The sequence below is a fragment of the Eptesicus fuscus genome, chromosome 6, assembly GCF_027574615.1.
Source record: "Eptesicus fuscus isolate TK198812 chromosome 6, DD_ASM_mEF_20220401, whole genome shotgun sequence".
Lineage (NCBI taxonomy): Eukaryota > Metazoa > Chordata > Mammalia > Chiroptera > Vespertilionidae > Eptesicus > Eptesicus fuscus.
In genome coordinates this window covers 103,207,018-103,234,397 of record NC_072478.1, presented here as the reverse complement: position 1 = coordinate 103,234,397, position 27,380 = coordinate 103,207,018, and the positions used below count along the sequence as shown (strand labels likewise).

Genomic DNA, 27,380 nt, shown 5'->3' with positions numbered 1-27,380 from the left:
CGATTCCAGTCGAGGGCACATACCTAGGTTGCAGGCTCCATCCCTGGCCCTGGTCAGGGCTCATGCGGGAGGCAACCAATCCATGGGTCTCTTCTCAGATCAATGTTTCTCTCTCTCTGTGTCTCTCCCCCTCCCTTCCACTCTCTCTAAAAACCAATGGAAAAATGTCCTCAGGTGAGGAGTAACAGAAAACACACACAAGGAAAACAGAAGAAAAGAAACAGAGCTCGGTGCAGAGTGTGTCGCAGTATCATCTAAACGGTTTGGGGAAAAAAACACACAGAAAGTCACGGCCCTCTCGTGAGGGCCAAGCCCTGCGCTGGGTTGTAATGGAGATTGTCTCCGTGAAGCGATGCGGCTGCCCGTCTCCCACGGCAGCACCACAGACGCGGGGCTCCCCGTCTCCCTCGTTGGCCGCACACCTGACAGGTGCCCAGAGACGCCTGTCCCACGGCCGCTGCCCGGGGGGGGAGGGGGGAGGCCTTTGTCACTGCCACACACCCCCCTCCCGGGGACCCTGGCGGAGCCTGCGCCTCTGTCCTTAGCTGTCAGCCCCACGGTGAGGACACAAAACGGACAGAGGCCCTCCACCTGTTTGTGCAGGGCCCGTGCCTGGTAGGGAAGAGGACGAGTAGGAAGAGGGTGGTGTGTGCAATCAGAAATGGCAGGAGCTGTCACCCAGAGAAGTGGACCCAAGTTTCCCCGCGGGGATGGCGGGTGAGGTTGGATATTCCAGGCAGAGGGAAGGGGCAGAATCGTGAGGCGTGCTGGGCACACAGCCGAGAGCAGGAAGAAGGCGGAGGAGGCAGGAGGAGGAAGGGAGCCTGAACTGTTGGGTCAGGGCTTAGCTGCGCTTTGCTGCACTGCCCAGGCAGCCTGAGAAGCCCGGCGTTGGACAGAGGACCTCAGACCCTACGGTCTACCTTCCTTCTCCACCTCCACCAGGCAGGAGCGCCTTCCCTCCACGGTCGGTCCCTGCCTCCTTTAACTCATCGGAACGTTCCCCCGGGGCCCACCCCTCCAGCCTTTGCACTAGAACTGTGAGCCGGGCTTTGGGGGACCACGCCTGGGGTCATCAGGCCCCGTGGGTATCCAACAGGGGGTAGTGAGGACAGCCAGGGATTTGGGTACCACTCAGGCCTACCAGAGGCGTGCACGTCACACCTCCCATGCTGCGAGCTGGCCGCCGCCCCCTGCCAATGCTGTGTGCTCTCCTTCTCTGCAGGCAAAATCCTCTTCCGACGAAGCCACATCCGGGATGTGGCCGTCAAACGCCTGATACCCATCGATGAATACTGCAAGGTAAGCCTGAGAGCGGCCCGCGGCCCCCTGCCTGCGTCTGCCCTGTGGGCAGCTCTGTTTCTTTTCCTTTCCTGGCTGTAAGATGCTTGTTGTGAAAATCTGTACAGCTGAAAGAAATGTAGAGAAATTAGAAAAAAACAACCGTCCATGATCTTTCAACTCAAGAGGCAACAAGGATGAAGGTTTGTGCATATTTTCCTTCTTTTCTCTCCTGCATGTGTTTCTTTATGGTGTTGAGACCATCCCATCGGTGTTGTTTTTGTTGCTCTTTCTCTTTCCTTTAATACTGTAATACTAGAGGTCCGGTGTACGAATTCATGCACGGGTGGGGTCCAGCCAGCCCGCCCCCATTGGGGCCGATCAGGCCGGGCCAGCCGAGGGGAGAGGCCCCACACAGTTGGCCAGCCAGCCCCGCCCCCTGGTCGAACTCCCAGTCGAACTCCTGGTCAAGGGGACAATTTGCATATTAGCCATTTATTATATAGGATAAGAATTTCCCATGCAATTAAAAATCTTCTTGAGCCTACATTTAGTGGCTGCATAGTATCCCTCTGTGCATGAATGACCCAAAAGCTATTGAGCCTGCCCCTGTTGTTGCATATGGCAGCTGGCGTCCAATCGCTTGAATGTTTTAAAGAACAAGGGGTTTGGGTTTTGGTTATATTTTGTTGGAATTGAGGCTGTGGTCAGGAGAGAAGCATATTTTTTTAGTTTGCTTAGCTTCCCTTATCTTTAGTATTTATTTCTCTAACTTAAAATCACCAGCAGTTGTGATGGGGAAAGGGTAAGTAGGAATAGCAAGAAATGTCTTGAAAATGGAGCAGCAAATGCTCTCTCCCCCTGAGATCAGGAATAAAATAAGTGCTTTTGCTCTTGTCACTTCTGTTCCACTCTGAAGTTCTAGCCCGGGTGAGCAGGCAAGAAAAATAAATAGCCCTAGCTGGTTTGGCTCAGTGGATAGAGCATTGGCCTGCGGACTGAAGGGTCCCAGGTTCGATACTGGTCAAGGGCACACACACACACACACACACACACAAAGAAAAATAAATAAAAGGCATACAGGTTGGAAAGGAATAAGTAAAAATGCCCTGATCCACAGATGGCATGATTCTGTTGTAGGAAACCATAAGGAATCCACTGAAATGCTATCAGAACTAATAAACCCACTTAGCAAGATCACAGGATATAAGATCACTATACAAAAATCAATTGTATGTCTATACAGTAGTAACGAACAACCCAGAAATGAAACTAAGGAAATAATTCTATCCCAGTTGGTGTGGCTCAGTGGTTGAGTGTCGACCCAGGAACCAGGAGGTCACGGTTTGATTCCTGATCAGAGCACGTGCCCAGGTTGCAGGCTTCATCCCCAGTGGGGGTGTGCAGGAGGCAGCTCATCATCATTGATTCTCTCTCATCATTGATGTTTCTATCCCTTTCTCCCTCTCCCTTCCTCTCTCTGAAATCAATAAAAACAATTTTTTAAAAAAGAAAATAATTCTACTCACAATAACATCGAAAAGAATAGACTACTTAGGAATAAATTAACAAAAGAAGTGCGAGGTATGTACATGAAATTATAGAACATTGCTGAGCAAAAGAAGCTCTGAATGAATGGAGAGACATGCCATATTATGGGATAGAAGTCTCAGTAGTGTTAAAATAGCATTTCTCCCCCAATTGCTCTACAGAGTCAATACAATCTCTGTAAAAAAAAATCCTAGTAGACATTTTTTGTAGAAATTAACAAATTGATCCTAAAGTGTATGGGGAAATGCAAGGGACCCAAAATAGCAAAAACAATTTTGAAAAAAGAAGAACAAAATTAGAGGGCGTGTGCTTCCCATTTTCTAAATGTCCTACAAAGCTATAATGATCGTCCTAGCTGGTTTGGTTCAGTGGATAGAGCATCAGCCTGTGGGCTGAAGGGTCCCGGCTTCGATTCCAGTCAAGGGCACATGCCTGGATCACAGGCTAGATCCCCAGTGGGGGGGCGTGCAGGAGGCAGGCAGTCAATGATTCTCCCTCATCATTGATGTTTCTATCTCTCTTTCCCTCTCCCTTCCTCTCTGAAATCAATAAAGATATATTTTAAAAAAAAAAAAGCTATAGTGATCAAGACAGTGTGGTGCTGTCAGAAGGGTAGGCATACAGGTCAGTGGAACAGAACTGAGAGTCTAAATTCTTACAAATTTATAGGCAACTGGTTTGCAGCAAAGGTACCATGAAATTCAATAGGAAAGAATAATCTTAACAGTGTGGGTTAATGTGATATCCAGATGCAAAAAAGCAGTAAGTTGGACCTTTCCCTCACATCATGCAGACAGCATCAACTCAAAAGTGGGTCACAGACCTAAACATAAGAGCTAAAACTATAAAACCTCTGGGAGGAAACATAGGAGAAAACCTTCGTGACCTTAGTTTAGGCCAGTGATGGCGAACCTATGACACGCGTGTCAGCACTGACACGCATAGCCATTTCTGATGACACGCGGCCGCATGCCGAGGATGAAACATTTGCTGCTCCTGAGGATGAAACATTTGCGACTCGAGTCTTGGAGTTAGTTTTTTCCTTAAAGTGACACACTACCCGAGTTATGCTCAGTTTTTTGGCGAAGTTTGACACACCAAGCTCAAAAGGTTGCCCATCACTGGTTTAGGCAAAGAGTTCTTAGAAGTGACACCAAAAGACAAAAATGGATAAACTTACAAACTTCTGTACTTCGATACCAGGAAGCAAATGAAAAGATGTGCCACAAGTTAGGAGAAAATGTTTATCAATCCTGGATCTGATAGGGGACTTGCATTGAGACTATATAACGAACTCTTGCAACTCAGTAGTAAAAAGACAACCCAGCTTACAAACGGACAAAAGATTTGAATAGAAGGACGCTCTCCAGTGGTGAATAAGCACATGAAAAGGTGTTCAGCATCATTAGTCATTAGGGCAACGCAACATAAAACCATAAGGAGATACCTGCACCGCCACTAGGCCGGCCGTAATCGGCAGGACAGACAAGACCGAGAGGGACGGAAGCGCAGAACCCGGAGCCTTCGTGCTGCTGGAACCGCGGTGGGAAGCCACTTAGGAAAACAGCTTGGCGGTTCCTTCAAAAGGAAAATTTATCACACAACCACTCCTAGGTGTATAGTCAAGAGAATGAAAAGCTTATCTCCACACGGAGACTCGGATGCAGATGTTCACAGCAGTATTAATTCCTAACAACCCACAATCGGAAGCAATCCGGATGTCCATCATTAGGTGACTAGATAAAACGCAGGGAAATACTGATAAATGTTGCAACATGGGTGGGTCTCAAAAAAACAGGACGCTCGGTGGAAAGAGCCAGATGCAGAAGAGTGCATAGTGCATGATTTCATGTGTGTGAAATGTGCAGAGAAGGCAAAATGGGAGAGCCGAGAGCAGGCCAGTGGTTTCCTGGGCTGGGCGGTGGATGTGGAGACCCGATGCGAATTAGGTTGGGGCAAGTTTCTGAGGTGCTGGAAGGACCTAAAACTAGACTGTGGTGATGGTTGCTCAACTCTGTAATTTACTAAAGATCGCTGAATTTAGTGTGCTTATGTCGGCTGATTTTTATGGTACATAAATTATACTTAAATTGGGGCTCAGCCCATCTGCTTTCCCAGACGACCTAATAAATTTATAATCCCTTACCAAAAAAATTTTTTAAATAAATAATAATAATAAATGTAAAAATGTGAAGAGGGGCCGTGAGGGGATCGAGCCCCTCTCGTGGCCAGAGGCGTCGTGGGAGGGTAGAAAATCACTCTCGATTGCCTGTCTGCTCTTTGCCAGACACGACCTCGTTTCCTCTCTCCGGAACCTTGACAGGTAGGTTTTATTGTTCCGTTGCGTAGAGGAGGACACAGAGGCCCAACACAGTGACTCACAGTAACAGTATTGGCGGGTTTGGGCGATGAATTGGGCCTTTTAGGCCTTAGCCCTCACATACCACTCGTGGCCTCTCTAGAAAGTAAAAATTCAAGAGGCCAGAATATTTAAGCATGAATTTCATAGAGGCAGATGCGCTCAGGCTCCGCTCTCCTTAGAAAGGGGCTGAGGGTGGGGGAGAGGGACAGGGACAGGCACTCAGGTGCAGACACTACTCCTGTCCCCCAGTCTCAGAGCCAAGTTCCCAGCTTTTCTGCTTTGGACCTTGGGTCACCTTGGCCAGCTGGGAAGCTCCCGCCGGTACCTTCCCCCGAAACTGGTCTCTGAGCCCAGCGTGCACGCTTCTGCTTCTCCCCCAGCCCACCCAGCTTCTTTCCAGAGCCCCCGTCCCCTCACCCAGGGCGGCAGGGGCTCCGGGCATTTGATTTGGGAAAGGAAATGTAGGATCCGGAAGCGGTGAGGGATGGCAGCAGCTGCCTGCATCGGACCCAGGCTGGGGCCCAGCAGAGATCACGAATTCGCCCGGACCAAGCGCAGGGAAGAAACTGCTGGTTCTGGGAGCCACGTGGACGTGACCGCCCCCGGCTGAGGATGCTGGGTAAGAGGCAGGGCCGATATTTTGGGATTTGGGTTTGGCCAAATTCCCTGGGCTTGGCTGCAAAGGAACTGCCCTCCTGGAAGGAGCTGGAAACTGTCCCTTTTGTCACAAGGTCTGCGCAGTCTGCACCGGCTTTTCCGTAGCATTTGGTAGCTGTTAATGTCCTCGCTGTCGGCTGACTTAAGCCAGCCCGGTCTGTCACCGCTGCCTTCATTCACTAGAAGTGGGCGGTCTCCGGGAGGGCAGGAGGGATGAGGGCTGTAGGTGCCCAAGAGCCGGCTGCCAGGTGGAGCTCACAATGGAAGAAGCTCGCTGCTCCACCAGACCTATTAGGAAGTTACGGTAATTTACAGAGCGTGCTGTTGGCACACGGATCGGTAAACCAATGGCGCACAATGGAGAACCCAGCTCAGCTGGTGTGGCTCAGTGGTTGAGCATCCACCTATGAACCAGGAGGTATGGGGCATGCGAGTGGCAGCCGATCCATGATTCTCTCATCGCTGATGTTTCTATCTCTCTCTCCTTCTCCCTTCCTCTCTACAAAGGAGAACCCAGAGAGAGAGCCATGTGTGTTTGGACACTTAGATACTGACCAGGGCAGCTTGCAGATCACTGAGAGGTTGGCCGCCTCCACATGAGAACAAAAAAACAAAGACCTAACCTCTCCCTCACCCCACACATGTAATTCCATGTGTGGAAATGAAAGACCTGCCTGGGAGGCCGTGCTATAAAAGGTTCTGAAGGCTTAAAGTAGGGAGGTGGCTTCGTAATCTCTAGGTATAGAAGGATTTCTAAAGACGCAAAAAGCACCCACCACAAAATGATTGACTTCTCCGACTCCATTAAATGTAAGAACTTCTGTTCATCAAAAAGCCATGAGAACAAGATCCCGCCGCACCTGCAAGCATTTGTTATCCAGCGGCAACCGGAGCAGCCCTCCGGCGGCTCTGTACGCGCGTGACCGACCGGTGTGACCGACCGGCTGCCCGTCGGACACCACTTCGCATGGACGTTTCCTGGCGACAGATGCAGCGACATGCTTGTGGCAGGATCAGGGGATCCTGACCGGGGTCCGACAGGGAAACCGCACGCAGAGGCAGAACTCAGAGGATGCGGAGTCCTAGACCCGGGGCAGCATCCTGCGGGGCGTGCGATGCTGGGCTCGCCACGTTCTGGTCATGCCAGGGCCATGGCCTCCGAGAATAGCTCCAGAACGCCCCTCGTTTCCCCAGCGAAGGAAGTCACTTCTAACAGCTGTGATGCTGGTGGAGAAAGGCTCTGAAGGAGACTCTTCTGAAGTGAGGACTTGTGGTGAGCGTCTTACTTGCTAACCTGCTCATTCCCAATGAGGGGACTGCAGCATTCACCAGCCATCACTAGGGTGCAGCTTAAAGCTAACACACACACACACACACACACACACACACACACACACACAGGACTGTATGCCCATGCCTTAGTGTTTTGATTTTTTTTTTTTTTTTATTTCAGAGAGAGGAAGGGAGAGGAGAGAGCGAGAGAGAGAAACATCAGTATGAGAGAGAATCACTGATTGGCGGCTGCCTCCTGCACGCCCCACACTGGGGATCGAGCCCACAACCTGGGCATGTGCCCTGACCAGGAATCCAGCAGTGACCTCTCCTGATTCATAGGTCGACGCTCAACTACTGACCACGCCGGCCAGGCTGTCACAGTATTTTAAAGGAAACTATAACCAATATCATAGTGTTTATCAGACTCCGGGCACTTGAGACCTCCCTTCAAGATTTTTACCAAATGCTACCACCTGTCTTACTAATATTTTTCTTTACATTAACTCACTTTTTTAACTTCTTACAAAACATATCTTTTAGAGGACATTTTATATTATATTAGGTCCGTAAGAGAAAACTGGTGTCATGAGCCATAAAAGTAGGAATAAATAAAAATGAAACCAGAGGAACACAAGTTTCCAATCCAGCCCCCTGCTGTTGCCGCCGCTCTAGAGCCTGGTCCTGCTCGCGGGCAGCAAGTTGGAGCGGCGTTTCCTTCCGGGAATTGGACAGTTGCGGGTCTTACGTTGAAGCCTTAGTCCGTGTGGAGGTGGTTTTGTGTGTGTGGTATAAAGCGAGGGCCCAGTTTTACTCTCGGTGTGAACGTCCAGTTCGCAGCACCGTTTGTTAGAGGCTGTCCTTCCCCCTATGCCTTCCTGGCACCGTTGTTTTTTGTTTTTTTTTTAAATATATATTTTATTGATTTTTTACAGAGAGGAAGGGAGAGGGATAGAGAGCTAGAAACATCGATGAGAGAGAATCATCGACCAGCTGCCTCCTGCACACCCCACCAGGGATGTGCCCGCAGCCAATGTACATGCCCTTGACCGGAATCGAACCTGGGACCTTTCAGTCCGCAGACCGACACTCTATCCATTGAGCCAAACCGGTTTTGGCCTGGCGCCGTTGTTAACGGTCAGCTGAGCAAATGCGTGCGTTTACTTCTGGAGGTGATTTTGTGGATGTGATATCAACAGTACAGGCAACAAAAATAAAATTAAAAAAAAACAAGTGGGACTCCATCAAACCAACAGGCTCTGCACAGCAGAGGAAACCATCAGCAGGGTCTCGGGGCAGCCTGCGGAAGGGGAGAGGGTCCTTATACATCTGATCAGGCGTCCATCTCTAAGGTGTCTCAGGAACTCCTCCTGCATCTCCACAGCAAAAACACTAACCACTGGATAAAAAATGGACTAAAGAATCAAACAGACGTTTTCACTAAGAAGGTACGCAAGTGACCAGCAGGTACCTATAGCTGAACAGGAGACGGCTCCGTGCCGCCGGTCGTCCGGGGAATGTGAATCAATAGCACAGTGAGTTGTGCCCTCACACCTGTTCGAATGGCTGTCTTCTCACCGTGTTGGTGAGCACGTGGGGAGATGGGAGCCCTTGCTCACACTGTTGGTGGGAGTCGCCGTGGTACAGCTGCTATGAAGAACAGCACGGAGGCGCCTCCAAAAGTTAAAAGTAGAACTCCCCCCCCTTACAACCCCGCCGTCCCACGTCTGGCTGTTTCTCCAAAAGAACTGAAATCAGGGTCTCGAGGAGAAACTGTTTGCTGAGGGCGATGCTAAAAGGTCCGACAGATCCGGCTCCTGATTCTGGCTCGGCCATGTCCCCCCGCCTGCCTGGCTCTCCGTGAGCTCGCGGCGCGAGTTCTCTGTAGCATTGTTCCCTGCAGCCAGGATGTGGGAGCAGCCTAAATGTGGTATATGCACGCGCTCAAATGCGACTCAGCCTTTACAAAGAAGGAAATTCTACCCTGGCCGCGTGGCTTCGTTGGCTGGAGCATCGTCCTGTACACCAAAAGGTCTCGGGTTCGATCCCCGGTCAGGGCACATACCCAGACTTCCGGTCCCATGATCCCCGGTCGAGGCACCGATGGGAAGCAGCCGATCCAATCCATGTTTATCTCTCACATCAAGGTTTCTCTCTCCCTCTCCCTTCCCCTTCTTCTCTCTCTAAAATCAATGGAAACATAGCCTTGGGTGAGGATTAAATAATAACAATAATTTTTTTTAAAAAAAGAGAAGGAAATCCCGCCTCATGTGACAACCTGGGTGGCCCTTGAGGACATTATGCCAAGTGAAATGAGCCAGTCACGGAAACACAGGTGCTGTGGGGTTCTGCTTCTCTGTGGCTTCTGAGAGTCAGGTTCCTGGAAGGAACGAGTGGAGTGGTGGGTGGGGGCTGAGGGAGGGGACAACAGGAGCTACCAACCAACAGGCACGGTGTTTCTGTCAGCAAGATGCAGAAGCTTAGAGATTTTCAGTACAGCAGCCAGCAGCACGGTGCTGTGTACTTAAAAATTTGTGAAGAGGGTAGATCTCATGCTCAGTGTTCTGACCCCAATAGAAGATTTTCAGCTATAAAGAGAGAGAAGTGTTAACTATCTGGGGCATTCTTTTTGACGTTAAAGAGGATCGAGAGAGCCCTGGGAAACCAGGCCTCGTTATTTAACGCAATCATCTTGCTGACTCGAGAGTCCTCCCTGGAAGTCACCGCAGCGTTGTACTTGCTCCAGTGCAGAAAGCCAGAGGGTTAACGGGCCGTGCGCCGAGCAGCCTGCGTACGATGGGATCCTTACCGCCGCTTCCTCGCCTGTTCTGTAGCACAACCCCCCCCCCCACCCCGAGATGGGTTATTTCCATTTTACGGATGAGCACACTGAGGGTCAGAGAGGCGACGGGAACGGCCAGAGCCAGGATCAGGCGCTGGATCTGTCTGACCTTTCATATCCCCCTCGGCCAGTGGGACTTGTTCTCCTCTCCTCCCTGCGTCGACCAGCCACCTCTGCCCGCGGGGCCAGCATCCCACCCAGGACAGAACGTTTTCCGGGGAACGGCGGTTGGACATCGCTGACCAACCACAAGGCGGTCTGGACCATCCCAGAAACGGAATTCCCTCCCTGCCCCGGGCCATGTTGTCACTGTCGGCCTGTCCTTCCAGCGCGGCGGGGCGCACATCACAGCGCTCAGGGCTGCCTTGCATTAGTGACTTGGCTCCTTGCGTGGCTTGGGGTTTGGTTTGGCTTTTCCTTCCTAGGAACTGCTCAAAACCGAAAGAGAACTTGGCACTGTGGGGCGGTTTCCGTGGGCCTCGCTGTCCCGTTCAGGGCCTCCGCCTGTTTCAGCGAGGAGCACCCTGGGAGGGTCCCCCCCCCCCCCCCCCGGGCGGAGACCAGGGCCGCGTGGGCACATCTGGGCCTCTTCCCCACGTCACTGACCCAGTGAATTCGTTCGACCCGGTATCCGGGTCTCCCCAGCAGCGTCTGGACGTGTAGGGGAGGTGCGAGGGGCAGCCACATACCCCTGCCCTCTTTGGGTTTGGGGTAGAAGTCCTGGGCATGGCACCAGAGCGTCCATTTCCCCATCTCTAAAAGGGGCAGCCCTCCCGGGAGTTCATGAGGCAGCACAGGCGACCGCAGCGCAGGGCCACCGCGTGCTGAGCCAACGTAAAGGATGTTGCTGCTGCCGTCTGGGGGCAGCCGCACGGTTTCTGCCCACGAAGCAGCCGGGACGCACCCCGTCCGGCGTGTAATCGGCGCCTTCATTGTGCGGCTCCGCCTGCAAGGGCTGCAGGATCTCCGAGGACAGACACCCCCGGCCCGGGACGCAGCTCAGCCTGAGCGGGAGCGGAAACCCAGGCTGCTCTGAGCCAGAAAGAGAGGGGGCGGAAGCGGGAGGCGGTCAGAAGCGGGGCAGTGAGGAGGGGGCGGAAGCTCTCTCCCTCTTGGGCTCTCTGCCTCTGGCCTGGGAAAGCTCGGTGTCTGGGGGTTTGCTGCAGAACAGGGGTCACGGCGAAGCTAATAAAAGGGAATGAACCACACCTACCGGGTCAGCATCCTCCACTCCCGGAGTGAGTCGTCGGCAGTGACCAGGGAAGGCACCCCCCTAAAAGGTGAGGTGCACTCGGCTCACAGGTTTTCCCACTTGAGGTCTGGGCCAGATCACACGGGGGTGGGGTAGGAGGGGCTTAAATTCAGAGCCTGACTCAAAGGTCATATGGGGGTCAGCAACCCAAAGTGTGCTACATCCATACAATGGAATATTGTTCAGCCCTGAAAAGAGAGGAAATTCCAGCACGCTGCAACATGGACGAACCCTGAGGACAGGACGCTCCGTGACATGGGCTGGTCACCAGAGGACAAACACTGTCGGATTCCACTTGCCGAGGTTCCTGGAGCTGTCAGATTTATACACAGTGGGGTGGTGGGTGCCAGGGGCTGGGGGAGGGGAACGGAGAGTTGTTTAATGGGGACAGAGTTTCCGTTTTGCCAGATGGAAAGAGTTCTGGAGATGATGGTGGCGGTGGCTGCACCATGTGGATGTATTTAAAAACGGGAAAGTAAATTGTATAGGGTCAGACACCAAGTCCTGTAGAAGGTGCCACATTGGAGACCCCTCCATCTCTCCGTTGGTCCATCATCGCCCAGTAGCAGGGTTGGAGCATCACTCTGCAGGGAGGGGAGGGGAGGGGAGGGGAGCGGAGCTTTTATATAGAAAATACAGGCCTTGCCTTTTCGGTCCCAGGCTCACACTGAGCATAGCAGGAAGGCACGTGGGAGGTGCCAGGGACTGAGGCCTTCTGCAGAGAGAGAGAGAGAGAGAGAGAGAGAGAGCAGGGTCCCACCTCACTCCCGAGCACCGAGCGCCGGCCGGTGGGGGGCACGGCTGGCAGAGTCGCCCCTGCTGCTTAAATGTGTGCCCACGCACAGGCGCCGTCCTGCACAGACGTGTGTAATGAAGTGTGTGCGTGAGACAACTCTGCTGCGCTCAGGTCTGGGCCAGGGGGACCCGGGCCCTCGGGGCCCTCGGTGGACATGGGTTAACCCGAGCTGTGGATTCGTTATGGAGCCATCCCGGCGTCTCCCGTCCTCTCGTGGTCACCTGTGCTTCTCTCCCGTTTGGCACAGAAACCCGTGCAGTGCTGGGCGTCAGGGAATGGACCCCTGAGTCACCGAGTGAATGAATACCCGTTGGAAGATCAACAGCGCAGGGAATGGCTGGTCCCGCTCTGTGCCCCCCACGCACCTCCTCACCCTCCTTCTGGCAGAGGTGGTCGAGGCTCCCTCCACCGATGAGCCGAGGTGGCCAAATAGCAGGGACTTGGGCAGTGGGAGGTCCTGGGGGTTTCAACCTCATTAACCTGGGACCTTCTAGCCTCTGCCTACCTCGCAAAACAGCCCCCGCAGGTTAGCACTGCAGACCCGGGCGTTGGGACAGACGTGCCGGCATGTCGGAAACAACCGGAATGGTCTCGGTGGGCAGTGAGCTGAGTCACGTGTGGTACTGTCTACGCTGTAGACTCCCACCACCCAGGGGAGCTGGGGTGGGGGAAGAACAATGACATGGCGTGACGTTCATGGTTTGTTTTGTCTAAATATGTGCGCATTGTGTGTTACAAACATGCCTGTAATGTACATGTGCATACACGGGGTGGAGCAACAGTAGGTGTACAGTTGTTTGGATGGAACATAATACAGTCCTATCTAATAAAGAGGGAATAAGCTAATTGACCATCACGCCCTCACAAAGATGGTGGTGCCCACAGCCACAAGATGGCGGTGCCCAGTCCCCTCAGCCGCCCAGGGCCGCCCGAGGCTCAGGTAACCAGGGCCGGCCGAGGCTTGCGCTGCCGGCAGTGGCAGCAGCAGAGGTGTGATGGGGGCATCGCCTTCCCCTGATCGCCGGGTCGCCTCCTGCCCCTGAGGGCTCCCAGACTGTGAGAGGGGGCAGGCCGGGCTGAGGGACACCCCCCCGCCCCCAGTGTGTAAATTTTCATGCACCAGGCCTCTAGTAATTAATAAATAATAATAGAAAAAATGAAAATAATAATGATAGTAGAAGAATAAACTGTTTTTCATGGTCACAACTGTAAGCCTGCTTTGCCCCCACCCTGTACATCCACTGTGTGTGGTGGGGGGGGTCCCAAACCAGCAGCAGCAGCACCAGGGGCCGTTATAAATGCACGTCCTCAGGCCCTGAATCAGGACATCTGGGGGTGAAGCCCTCGCGATCTGTGCTTTAACCAGCACCCCCTTCCTCCCTGCTTCTGCTGCCTGCCAAGGTGGAGTCCCCTGGCCTAGAGCAGGCCTGACACCCCTCCTTCCTTCGCACTCACCCCTGTCTCTTCTCCAGGCCCTGATCCAGCTGCCCCCCTACATCTCCCAGTGTGACGAGGTGCTGCAGTTCTTTGAGACAAGACCTGAGGACCTGAATCCCCCCAAAGAGTAAGTTGGCTTGTGGACCTCCCCGGAGCGTGCCCAGCCAGCCCCAGGCGGAACTGGAGGAAAGCAAAGGGAAAATCAGACTGATGCTGTGGTCTGAGCCCCCGCTGGCCCTCACTCCGCGCAGGCTTCACGCACACTCGGTGGGTAGTGGCAGTCAGGGTTCACAGGGGACGGACGCTGGCTGCCGGCCCCTGGGCCCCTACCCCTCCCTCCCTTCCTGCCTCAGTTGCTTCATCTGTGCAACAAGATCATGTCCCTTGCCCCCCCCACACACACACACACACACACATCATGGGGTTATTGGAGGCTCTAAGGAGAGAATTAGGGATTTCTGAGTTTGGAGCGGACATGGTGGTGACTCCCCACCCCGGCTGTCATGTTTGATAATTCCGCTTCCTGGCGGTGGAGCTTTGTTCTGATACTTTTCCGGAGAGCCCGCGTCCTCACTTGGTAAGTGGGAATAATCGTAATACGTACTTCACAGGGTCACGGTGAGGCGTGGGTCTGTGTGTGTGAAGTCCTCGGCACAGGGCCTGGCACATAGTAGGCACGCAGCCAGTTTTCGCAGCTCCTCGGCTGTCGGGGCCAAGACGCTTGGGTTTTGCAGTCTCTCACAGATGGGACAGAGAAGCTGATGGGCCCGTTCCGTAGTTGTAAGTCTCTGGAAGGAGGGGCCCACGTGGAGATGCACCTTCCAGGCCTCCCAGATGCCCCTCCCTTCCCCCAACAAAGACAGTGTCAGCTCGTTCAGCTGCCTCCTTCCCCAGCTATCTCCCCACAGCGGCCACGCATGCTGAAAGCTCAGGGAAGCCCCGCCCCGAAGGAATGCAGGCTGACACAGGCCACAGCATGGTGACCCTCGGAAACATTCCACTGCGTGACAGGAGCCAGGCACGAAGGCCGCCTATCGTGTGATGGCATTCCCCTAAGCTGTCCAGAATCGACAAGTCGTGATAGACAGCACACCACCTCATGGTTGCGGCGGGCTGGGAGGAAAGGGCCTGGGGAGTGACTGCGTGTAGGTGTGGGGGCTTCTCTTGGGGGTGGTGATAATTTTCTGGAATTAGATCGTGGTGGTGGTTGTACAATCTTGTGACTAGACTAACCACCAGTGAGTTGTACTCTTTACAAGAATGAATTTTATGCCGTGTGAGTTATATCTCAACTTTTAAAAGTTAGAGAGCCCCGGGTTCGGACCCTGGCTGTCTGTGTGGCCTAGAGCAAGTTACTTAACCTCTCTGTGCCTCATTTTCCTCATCTGTAAAACTGACGGGAAAAGAGGAGCAATTCCCTAGGGTTCTTCTGAGTTTAGTAACTGGGTGAATTGAAAGTACCGAGCTGGGTACTGGCGTAGGGTAATATTAAGTAATTGCTAGTTAATGTCACTGTTACCACAACACCTGTCTCAACCAGACCTCCTGTCACCTTGCTTTGTCTCTATATAACTCTGGAAACCTTTTTACTGACGGGACGCGTTACCGAAAAGTACTCTGCAAACCCTGGTCTGTGATCCCGCATTTGTAAGGCAGTTGTGTGCATAAACTCTGACATGCTTGACGGGGTGAGGGAGTCGCCTTCGCTCAGATTCCGTGTGAATCCTCGCCCGCAGGCGTGCCCCCGTCACCCTGAGGGAGATGCTGCGTTCGCTGCTATCCCGGCTGCTACCCAGTCTTAGCATGTTCTGTGTGCCACTTACCACCGAGCGCTTTCCCTCCACGTCTCTGTCTCAGGGCGCCGAGCACCGGGGCAGGGCCTCACTGCGCCTGGCGAGATGGGCACCGGCTTGGGGTAAAGGGAGGCCTGGCTCCTGTTTCAGGCTGAGTCCCCTCCACCCATCAGCTCCTCCCCAGGGCACCAGAGCACTTCTCCAAGAAAGGGAGAAAATTAAGAGGAATTCTTTTTTTTTTTTTTAAGGAATCTGGGTCCCTGGGGCTGGCTTAAATTTTATTCATTCCCTGGAGATGTTGAGAGCTGGAGAATCTCAGTTTTCTAACGGACTAACTGATGTCAATACACAACAGGTGCTGACTCTGACTCTTTCTCACCCCATTCTTTCCTGCACAGGGAGCATGTTGGGAAAAAGAAATCTGGTAAGAATGTTTTCCATTTTCTCCTATTCATCCAATGTTCAGCGAACCCCTGCTGAGCACCTGTGATGTGTGTGCCAGGCCCTGGGCTCCACACTGGGGATGCGGCCACATGGATGGATGGATGGATGGATGGATGGATGGATGGATGCATGTGCTTCACATTGGGGATGCGGCCATATGGATGGATGGATGGATGGATGGATGGATGGATGCATGTGCTTCACATTGGGGATGCGGCCATATGGATGGATGGATGGATGGATGGATGGATGGATGGATGGATGGATGGATGCATGTGCTCCACATTGGGGATGCGGCCATATGGATGGATGGATGGATGGATGGATGGATGGATGGATGGATGCATGTGCTTCACATTGGGGATGCGGCCATATGGATGAATGGATGCTGGATGGATGGATGTTAGATGGATGGTTGGATACTTGATTGCTTGATTGATTGGTTGACACCACATCCTGTTTCCCCCCCCCCCAAAAAAAAATGATTGGAGGGTGTTTCATCTTTGGGGGGGGGGTATTTATTTATTTTTACTGATTTTAGACAGGAGAGGGAGAGAGAGAGAAACATTGATGTGAGAGAGAAATGTCGACTGGCTGTCTCCTGCACGCCCCTTACTGGGGATTGAGCCTATAACCCAGGCATCAAACCGGGATCAAACCAGCGAACTCTTGGTGCATGGAACGATGCTCAATCAGCTGAGCCACACCAGCCAGGGTGGTTTCATCTTATACAAAAAAATTACAAAGTGGATGAGACCTATCTTTCCCAGAGAACACCTTGGAGGTGAAGGGGAGACAGCTTCCTAAGCATTCTGTAGTGTGTTAACGGCCCCACATCTGCAGAGGCCCAGCCCACCCCACACCTGGGCCAACGTGTTCTTCAGAGTTCCCAGAATTCTAAGTTCTTTTGTTTATCTGGGGCTCCAGGAAGTTTGAGGAGGTTGATAAAAATGGGGAAATGGGGCCCGGCAGAGGTCCTAGAAGTAAAAAAGGATGCCTCCTTCCATGGGCCTCAGTTTCCTCATCTGAAAAATGGGGATAATAACAGTGATCCACCTAATAGGATTATTATATTACTAGAGGCCCAATGCACGAAATTCCTGCAAGAGTAGGCCTTCCTTCCCCCAGCTTTGTCTGGAAGGATGCCTGGTCTAATTAGCATATTACGCTTTTATTATTCTAGATAGTAACACATCTAACACTCAGAACCGTGCCCGGCATGTTGTAGCTGATACATGTTTGCTGCTGTCTTTATTCTGCTGCTGTTAATTCAGAGTCCGCGGGTGTCCTTCAAAGCAGCATCAGCAGCATCAGCAGCTCTGGTCCCCCGTGCAGGCCCCGACGCCATTCTCGCCAGGGAGCGTGGAGAGGGGTGTTCTCTTTGCCTCGAGGTCTGGCAGCGGCATGAACTCTGGCCTCGTCCCCAGCAGCCTGTTTACCGCTCCCGTCTGGTCTAATAGGCGCTGGCCCGCGCCGTGGCATCTGCTCCGGCTGCAAATAGCCCCAGAGCCTGAGGGTAATGACACGTTTCCTAGAAAAGAGCAGAGCGGCCGCTCTCGGGCTGGTCACAGAGGTTCTGGCTTCCGGCGTGCGGGCCTTTCCTGGAAGGGCGGGCGGGAGGCAGAGAAGAGACGGCTCCCGCCTGTGAAAACCCAAGTGTCTCCCCCGTCAGGCAGGCTTGATGAGGGGACTGGTCTGGAAGTCAGAGAAGAAGCTCTAATTTGCGGCAGCCGCTGTGGCATCCCCCCTCTGCAGTGATGGGGGCCGGGTTTATTTATAGTCCCGCCGGTGGAAAAGAGCATCTTCCTTCCTTCAGACGAAGAGCCCGTGCTCGACTTAGCCTTGTTTTTCAGCTGACCTTTGAACTCGCCCTTGATGTTAGACCCAGCCTTCTTTTTTCTTTTTTTAATGTATTTTTATTGATTTCAGAGAGGAAGGGAGAGGGAGAGAAATAGAAACATCAATGATGAGAGAGAATCATTGATCGGCTACCTCCTGCAAGCCCCCTATTGGGGATCGAGCCCGCAACCTGGGCATGTGCCCTTGACTGGAATCAAACCTGGGACCCTTCAGTCCACAGGCCGAAGCTCTGTCCACTGAGCCAAACCAGCTAGGGCGAGACCCAGCCTTCTTGCTGGAATTTGAAAGGGACTTAAGATTGACGGCCAAGCCCTGAAATTTCTGGGCCAGAACTGAGCTGGAGAAGGCTTATCTGTCTCCAGAATTTCCCAGGCCTGGCTGGCTTGGCTGGCTCCTGCAGACTTTGGCTAACGTGGTCTCCAGTTCCGCTCATCCTGCAGAAAAAATCCTCCACCAACATGTAACAGGTTGTGTGCTTATCTAAGGAGCGTCTTGCTTCCTGATTTTCCTACCCTCTTCTTATTTATCTTATTTTTATTTTTTGGTCAATCCTCACCCAAGGATATTTTTCCATTGATTTTTAGAGAGAGTGGAAGGGAGGGGGAAAGACAGAGAGAGAGAAATATTGATATGAGAGAGAGAGATCAATTGGTTGTGTCCCACATGAGCCTGACCAGGGCTGGGGATCGAGCCTGCAGCCGAGGTACATGCCCTTGACCAGAATCGAACCCAGGATCCTTCAGTCCCTGGGCCAACACGATCCACTGAGCCAGACCGGCTGGGGCTCTACCCTCTTCTTATTGAGGTATTCTCTCATGTACTGACACGGAGCAGTATTATGCTGCAGTTCTGGAAAGAATATTCTGCTTTGCTATTTATTGCTCATTGTATTGGTTTGCTGGGGCCTCTTAGAGAGCAGAAACTTGCTCTCTCACAGATGTGGAGGGTATGGTTGGGGTCTGAGAGAGGCCTCTTCCTGCCGTGCAGCCTGCTGCCTTCTCGCCGTGTCCTCACATGTAGAGACGGAGAGCACGCTCCCGGGTCTCTTCTTACAAGGGCACAAACCCCAGCATGAGGGTTTCATCCTCATGACCTCATTTAACCTAATTACCTCCTGGACCATCACATAGTGGTTAGACCTTCAACAGATGGCTTTGGGGGCGGAAAGCGGGGGGGAAGAGTCCAGTTTTATCCATAGCAGTTATTTTTAAATTTCAAAACATGTCATCTTGAATCAAAACATGGCCAACTAGGCCCAGCCAGCGTGGCTCAGTGGTTGAGTGTCAACCTATGAACCAGGAGACCACGGTTCGATTCCCGGTCAGGGCACATGCCTGGGTTGCGGGCTCAGTCCCCAGTGTGGGACGTGCAGGCGGCAGCCAGTTGATGATTCTCTCTCATCATTGATGTTTCTATCTCTCTCCCCCTCTCTGAAATCAATAAAAATATATTTCAAAACAAACCATGGCTAACTAGAAAATTCTGGGGATTAGGCACTTGCCTCTTGAGAGTATTTTATAGCACTTCCTCGATGATGAAATCACCCTTCCTCTGTGGGATCTCCTCCTTTCTGCTCGCCGTTTCCTTCTCTCTCTGTCCTGCGGGACCACAAGAATGAGGTTGCTTACCTAGGAATACTTGCTCTCATACTTAGCTCCTAGGGCTGAGAGCTACCACATTAACTTCTAGTATTGCCCTTACTGTGCGTTATAGAGCTTGGCTGCAGTATCACAGTCCACCAGCAGGTGTCTCTGCATAACACCTAAATGGCCTGGAGCTTAGTTTGAGAAGCTGGTATTTCAAATCCTGGTGTGCCTGGTTTTGATACGCTGAGCACTGTGGGTGAAATGCAGGCAGCAGTTCTGGAAGAGCTGGTGTAGAAAAAGCAACCCCATGCACCCTCTCCTGAACCCCCTCCTTGGCAAGGAACGACTCTCTTGTACACAGTGAGTCCCATAATTCCCCGATTTTGTCACTGCTTGTAGTTATCCCAGATTCCATTGGGCAGCCCCTTTAGGCGAGTTGGTGCAGAATGGAGAGTTTCTAGAAGTTTCCATTTGCCCTTTGTTCATTCACTTCACAAATGTCCATTGAATATGTCTGTGCTAAGTGCTGAGTGAACAAGACGACCGTGGTTATTCATTCCACTAGAGGCCCAGTGCACAAAATTCATGCACAGTGCAGTCCCTAGGCCTGGCTGGTGATCAAAGCGCGAGCGTCTGGCATGGAAGGGCAGGTCCCAGCTGACCTCTGGGCCCTGGGCAGCTCCTGGGCCCCCACGCGCCCCCCCCCCCCACCTGAGTCATGGCGCCCAAGTCCCCATGCAGAGATGCAGTGAGTGCAGCCAGACGCCGTGGGCCGCCCAGCGATGCCGCACAGAAGCCGGGCAGGCAGAGCGCTCTCTCCCGGCTGGCCTCTCAGACCAGCTCCTGTGCGAACCCACGGGGAGCCTGACTGGCCCCTGCGGTCCTGGCGGCTGCGGCCCGGCTCACCCGGAAGCCCATTGGGGCCGGCAGCACCTCCACCGCCGCCCGCTGCCAGTGCCTCATCGCCTGTGCCCGCCATGTTCCGCGCCACCCCCTGGTGGTCAGCACTCGTCATAGTGAGCAGCCGAACTCCTGGTCGAGGGGACAATTTGCATATTAGGCTATTATGCAGGAAGTTTATAAAGCACCTACTGTGTGCCTGACGGTACTCTAGGTCCCCTGGGAATGTGAAGGTGAAGGAGATGTGGAGGAAAGAGCGGTGACCCTTCACCGGGCTAGCACGCCCTGCCCTGGTGTTCCACATCAAGAGCCCGCAGTGCCTGGCTCTAACAGAGGGCTTTTGTGCTGCTCGGGCCCCCGGGGCTGGAGTGCAGGGGCATGCTGGGAGCGACTTCACAGGCAGCTTTCTGGCGGTCACCCCTGCTTTGTAGCATGTGCCAGCTCCGTGGTATAAATGCTCCCACCGTGGCCCAACGGGATGCCACCCGAGAGAGTCGGGAAGAGGAGCACGAAACCGGCTCGGTGTGAGCCAGCCCTCACCCCCCTCCACTGCGGGAGTGTTGGGACAGAAGTGTGGGGGTTCCTGTTGTTTATGGAAACAATAGGAGGGAATGTTGTGAGTCAGAATGTGCAGGGCCCGAGGGCCCGGTGGCCACAGATGTCACGCTGCCCTCCCACCACGTCCGGCTGCTGCTCTGGAAGCGCTGTCCCTTCTCTGGGAGCGTCTGGACTCGTCTGGTCTTTCACGTCACTCGTATTCTGTGGTCTCTTTCCATGTGCTTATCAGATCGTCTGAGACCTTCCCCAGGGCTGCCCAGCTCACCATCCACACTGGACACTGCGGCCTGGGAAATGGCCTCTCCTAGGGCCCCTCCCCCCCCCCCCCCCTCCCCGCCTCCACCCTGCCCTGGAACAAAGCTCTGGCCTAACAGCTCCGTGACCTCCATCTGGTCTGCTTCTTCGTTTTTCCTTTTCTTTTTTTTTTTGTTATAATCCTCACTCAAGGATATTTTTCCATTGATTTTTAGAGAGAGTAGAAGGGAGGGCGAGAGACACAGAGAGAGACACATCGATTGGTTGCCTCCCACACATAGCCCTGGTTAGGGCCGGGAATCAAACCTACAACCAAGGTACATACCCTTGACTGGAATTGAACCCGGGACCCTTCAGTCCATAGGCCGATCCTCTATCCACTGAGCCAAACTGGCGAGGGCTGGTCTGCTTTCTTCCTTGCCAGCCTCTAACCCATTCTCCATGAGGCAGCCAGAGTGATCTTTTTAAAGATGCAAATCCTCACGAGTTACTCCCTTCTTAAGTCGGTTTCTCGGTTCTACTTCAGGGGTTAAAAAAAAAAATGTGTTTGCGGTCCTCCCTTCTGGGCGTCAGCCACCCTGGCCTCCCTCCCGGCCCTGGAAGGCTCCAGGCCTTCCCCCCACACTGCCGGCCTGCCCCGTTCTTTCCCCGTTGTCCTCCTGGCTCCTTGCCTCAGGTCTCTGCTTTATGTTACTTCCCGGGGAGGTCTGCTGACCATCCCATTAACCTAGCACCCCCTATCTTGTTTATTCTGTGTTTCCATAAACGCATGTATCCAAAACGAATACTTGTTCCCTATATGCTTATGGATCACATATACTGAATATGTGTCTCTCACCACAACTAGACTAGGTTCAGGGATGCCGGGAGTCATATCTGTTTCGTCCACTTTAGCACCCCCAATCAGCACCTAATAGAGTGTCTGGAATATCATTGGTGATTTCATGAGTTAATGGATGAGTAAATTTGGATGGCTTAATGGTTGGTGAATGTATGGGAAAATGAGTGGATGGATGGTAGATGGATACATGTTTGGTTGGATGAGTGAGGGATGGGTGAATAGTGGCTGATGCTGAATGGGTAGATATGAATGAATGAACTTTCCCAGTAGGCTGTCTGCTTCTTCGGGGCCAGTACCATATCTTGCTCTGAACCTCCCGTGCCTAGCACAGTGCCTGCACAGGACGGGCACATGGTAAATTGTGGTCGAGTGAGCAAATGAATAAAAGAATGAATGGATGGGGCAGGTCCTCTAACAGCTTCTCTCTCTATTTAGAATGCTCTCCTCACCTCCCCTCCTCCCCAGCTCCTGCTCCTGTACACCGTGGTGGCAGAGTGGTGGCCAGATGTGACATCTGGTGGTGTTTTACATCCACAGGGAGCGACCCGACCTCGGTGGACCCCATGGTCCTGGAGCAGTTCGTGGTGGTGGCAGACTACCAGAAGCAGGAGAGCTCGGAGATCAGCCTCAGCGTGGGCCAGGTGGTGGACATCATCGAGAAGAACGAGTCAGGTGGGCACCCAGACCACCCCCTTCCCCGCCCACCACCCTCCCCAAGCCCCTCGGTCAGGAACACTGGGACGCGCAGCAGCGGCAGCAGCGGCCGTCGCCCGTCAGGCTGGTCCGTTTCCGCAGGTCTGGCGGATGACCCCTGTTGGGTCCCAGTGCTCAGATCTCCTGCTTGGTCCCAACCCACCAGCGTCCTGTCGGGTCAGATGTCACCGATGTGTTTTGAGGTTCACATTTCATGAACATTCCTTCTGGCTTCAGAGCGCCTGGAGGCACAGAGTCTAGCGTTCCGCTGAGAATTTGCCCTGTTGATTTCCTTTGATGACCGTGGGGGTCTCCACGAAGGCTCCATCAGCTGGGGGCTCTGGTGTGGACTGGGCACACCGCCTGTCTCCCCAGCGCACCTGCCCTTCGCAGCGACCACGGGTCATGTGCCCTGGCCAGGCCCGGGACAGGTGGGGTACGATCGAGACACTTGGCCTGGGCCTCCGTCTGAAGTCTGCGTTTCACCGCAGTCCAGGTGGCTGCTCCTCTCTCACCACCAGTTCTCTCATCTGTAAAGCAAAGGGGAAAACGAGATAACATATGGAGAGTTGAGATAATATATGTTGGGCACACAGTAGGTACTTTAAAAAGTGAGCTTCCTTCCCTTTTGCCTTCCTTAGCCACAAAGCAGCCATTGGCACAGTTAAAGGCAAGGAGTGGGGAGCAGGAGGCGAGTGGATCCCCTCTAGGAAAAAGTGACATCAGTCTGCTGGCTCTGTGGTGACTAAAATGTGACATTGGCTGTAATATCAATAGCAGACCAGTCTCTGTGATACCCCGAAGGCTCGTTAAAGTCCAAAAAATAAGGGAAAGGCTCCGTTTCTCGCAGCATGTGGATTCCATTCCCATCCGCATGAGATCGGGTGAGCCAGCCAAAAGTCCTGATGACTCAGTCTGGCGATGGCTACCCCTGCCTCACAGCTGAAGGGGCAAGACTCCCGGTGACTTGGTCGCTCACCCACAATCTCCCGGCAGGACTCGGAGCTGGAATTCCTACCCAGTGCCAGCTGGCCACAGCCATGTGGCTTCCCAATCCCTGGGGATGAGTTCATGCAGATTATTGGTGTGGCTGGGTGCTCCTGGGCACACCCACTCCCCCGGGCCACCTGCGTGAGTGAAGTCAGAACGAATGCCCTGCAGGAGGAGAGGGGGAGCCAGGAAGGGGTCGGAGACGAGCCTGGTGTGTCCAGAGGGCAGCGAGGGGAGGGGGGGAAAGGCAGATAGTCAAATCTTCAAGCAAGATTTATTACTTATCCAAGTAGCACATGGACACATTCTTCTGGAAGCATTCCTGATAAAGTGAAAGTCTATTTTTCCCACCAGCTTCAACCCTAGTCCCTTTCCAAACCCCAGATAGCCCTTCTATCGGGTAGGTATGAATTCTTCTTGATCATTGTATGCACACAGCACGCATATATGTGTGTGTGCCTATGTGCGTGCGTAAGGTCACACCTTCGCGATATTGCGTGTCTGGTTCTACACCACCGCAGTAAATACCTCAAATAAAACAGTAAAGCGAATCGCACAAATTGGTTTCCCAAGGCATATGAAAGTCATGTTTACACTATACTATAGTCAGTGGGTAACATTATGTCTTAAAAATGCACATGCCTCAATTTAAAAATAACCTATTGCTAAAAAATGCTAACCATCTCCTGAGCCTTCAGTGAGCAAGTGACATTTTTGCTGGTGGAGGGTCTTCATCTTCAATTTGTAAAAAAAAAAAAAAAAAAAAAAAGCACTGTCTGCAAAGTGCAGTAAAGTGAAGCGCAAAGCGAGGTGTGCCTCTGTGTGGGTGTGTGAGTGGGTGTGTGGGTGGGGGTTGTGAGTGGCAGCCCTTCCCCCATCCGCCAAGCCAGCAGTGTGGTGCATCTTCCGTAGCCACAGCTCCCCCTGCCTCTTCTGCCTCCCTCTTCCATCGTTCCCGACCCTGGCGATGACATTGGCCACCCAGATAATCCAGGATCATCTCCCTGTTTGAAGGTCATCTGATTAGCAACCTTAATCCCATCTGCAACCGTTAACGTAGTCACAGGCTCCGGGGATTATGTGGGTTATCTCTGGTGGGTCATTATTCCGCCCACCACAAGCTCCCTGAGACTTTTCTCTGAAGAGGGAGGGCCTGGGTCTGGGTGAGAGGCCTCTCAAGCAGTTACACCTGCAGCCGGCTTGACCTTGACGTGAACAGATGCACAGCCCGGTGCGTTACGAGGGCAGTGGCTTCGGCATCAGACAGCCCGCTGCACGTCGCAGCCCTGCCGTCGCCGTGAGAACTTGGACAAGTCTGTTCGCCTCTCAGGGCCTCGGTTCCCGCGACTGTGCAGTGAGAACGATCACGTGAAGATGCTGAAAGATGATGCAAGTACAGTGATTCGTACCGGGCGCACCTTAGTGAATGACCCTCGCCATTGAGGATGCCCTTTGCCCTCCCCCGTCCCCTCCACAGCAGTCAGTTGACAGGGCTAGCTGTGTTCCACCAATAGGAGGGTGCCTGTGAGCCTTAGCCTGAGGGTGACGCACACAGTGCCTGGATGTGTCACCCTACTCCGACCGACGCCCACACCTCACACCTGACCCGCTAACATCCGTCTGCGCTTGTGTTCCCAGGTTGGTGGTTCGTCAGCACCGCGGAAGAGCAAGGCTGGGTGCCCGCGACCTGCCTCGAAGGGCAGGACGGCGGGCAGGATGAGTTTTCCCTGGAGCCGGAGGAAGGTAAGCGGGAGCTCGAGCCTCGCACCTGCTGGGGAGCCCTGTGCTGGCCGTCACCGCGTGGGGGCCGCCGCCCCCAGAACCTTCTCTTCACGTCTGCCTCCGAGAAGGCTTGAAGCCAGGCATGGGGTCGGGGTTGGTGGGCAAGCCCGCCCTTTCTCAGGGGCCTGTGGGAACTGGGCCCTGACCCCTCCGTGGAACCCCAGGAGGCCCCAGCCCGGTTGCTGTCCACAGGGTCACTTTTCCTCCCTGGAATGATTCTGGTGGCCAAGGTCCTGGGGCCGCTTCCAGCTCGTTTGCAGGCCGTCTGAAGCCATCTGCCAAGGGCTCTGCCTTCTCTGCTGGCGGAACAGCCCTGACTGGGCGTCAGGATTAGGGCTGACCCCCTTCCCTCACCCCCACACACGCTTCCATTTCACGAGAACTTTGCCCACGGGCGTCCCGAAGCGAGGCTCCTGCCGTGTCAGAAATGCTGAGGCCCCCTGACTCCCTTTCCCCCAAAAGCATTTCTAAAGCGAGAGGATGCGTGCGTCTTAGCTGGTAAACAGAGGATGGGAGGGTCAGACAGACGGGAATTCGAACCTCAGCTGCCCACTTACTGACTGAGGGGACTTGGGCCAGCGACTTAACCTCTGCAGCTCAAACACCTTTTCCAAAAGCGGACGTGACGTCTACGTCACGAGGTTTTCCTTTTTATTATTAAATGAGATCCACCTGCAAAGCCCTTGACCCAGAACCTCAGCCAGTAATACAAAGCGAGGGCCAGTTATCATACAGCTATGCCTGGCCTGAGCGTCGAACGCTTGGGGCTTTAGTTGACTGCTTTGAGAAAGCGCAAAGCCTGGTAAGTATATACTAGTCAGAACCCAGGGTGAGAAGAAGCGGCATATTTCTGTGCTCAGCGGTCAGCAACAAGAATGACATGTGGCTTTGCGATTAGTTGTATAACGGCCCACTGCCCTCAGAGTAAAGTTAAAATGTCTGTCGGGTTGGCCTGTGTTTGCGGGCCCGGGAGGCCCTAGGGACCAGGCTAACCTGGGGACACTACGGAATCAGCTCGGGGTAGGGGGCAGGGGTGCACCGCGTGGAAATTCAGCTCCCCTAAACAGTTCATGACGGCCACGCCGCATGCCGCTGGAAGGGGCTGGTCGTTATCCCCATTTCACAGATGAGAAAACAGGCTCGGAAAGGTAGAAACGCCTGCCTGGGGTCACACAGCTAGAAAGTGGGGGAGAGAGAGACCACAGCTTCCCCGGGATTTGTACCTTTTCTTCCCTCTGCCGTAAGTACCTCTCTTAGGGCCTCATTGTAATCACGCCCGGGCTAGCATTATGTCTGCTGGTGCCTCTTCGCTCAGCTTCAGGGTTAATGCTCAGGGCCTTGGGCCTTGGGCGACACCTGGGCTTGGCGTCGACGCAGAAGTAAGTGCTCTTAAACGGGAAGGCGCGCTTGGTGCCCTTTTTGCCTGGAGACGCTGGGAGTGCTTTCTTCTCACCTCTGCCTTCTGCCCTTCACTCCACATGCTGCCCGTCCAGTCTCGTGGAGGTACTGGTCTCTGCCCCGGCCCGTGGGCCGCCGCCGGACCCTGGGGGACTTGTACGCCATCAGCTGGCGGCAAGGTTGTCTACCGCGGAGTTTTCTTCCCGGTTCCTTGCGTCTGCATGCGCCTCCTGCTCTGGGCAGCCTGTGCCTGCTGCATGTGAGAAAGGGATCGTGTCTGTGCCGTGTGTGTATGTGTTGGCATGTAGTTTTGGGAGGAGGGAGCCTGGGGTTAAGAAATGATGTCTGGGGGCTTCTGTGATGCCGAGCCGGTGGCACGTTTGAGGGCAAGGAAAAGAAGCGCACGTCACACTGGCGTAAACAAAAAGGAAAGTATATCGACTCATCGCTGAAAAGCCCAGGGTAGGGCTAGCTTCAGGCATGGCTGGATCCAGGGGCTGGAAAACATCCTGGGGCCCTGAGACTCACTCTCGCCACCTCTCTGCTCTGCTCTCTACCTTGCTGGAACCGTTGTCTCACGGCGAGCGTCGTTCCGGGCCCCTCCAGGGACACCCACTGCAGAAGGTGCTTCTCCTTCAGCACAGATCCCAGGAAGGGTGCCAGCTGGCCCACGTGGGTCACACACCATCCTTGTATCAGTCACGGTGGTCGGGGGATGCCAGGCCAGGGTCACACCCCCCCCCCCCCGCTCCCTCCAGGAGGTGGTGAAGTCAGCCTCACCCACACCCTGTGGGTGGAGTGGGTAGGAAGGGTGGGTGGGCGCTCAGCCG

General features: G+C 53.7%; 1 protein-coding gene across 1 annotated transcript in view; it reads left to right on the top strand.

Annotated features, from left to right (window-relative positions):
- SH3PXD2B (SH3 and PX domains 2B) overlaps nucleotides 1–27,380 on the top strand; it is an 89,184-nt gene that overhangs the window by 46,991 nt on the left and 14,813 nt on the right. The window contains exons 4-8 of the mRNA XM_008147608.3: nucleotides 1,226–1,302; nucleotides 13,486–13,577; nucleotides 15,642–15,667; nucleotides 22,225–22,359; nucleotides 25,009–25,113. Coding sequence (XP_008145830.1) covers nucleotides 1,226–1,302; nucleotides 13,486–13,577; nucleotides 15,642–15,667; nucleotides 22,225–22,359; nucleotides 25,009–25,113 — 435 coding nt within the window. The remainder of the gene's footprint in view (nucleotides 1–1,225; nucleotides 1,303–13,485; nucleotides 13,578–15,641; nucleotides 15,668–22,224; nucleotides 22,360–25,008; nucleotides 25,114–27,380) is intronic.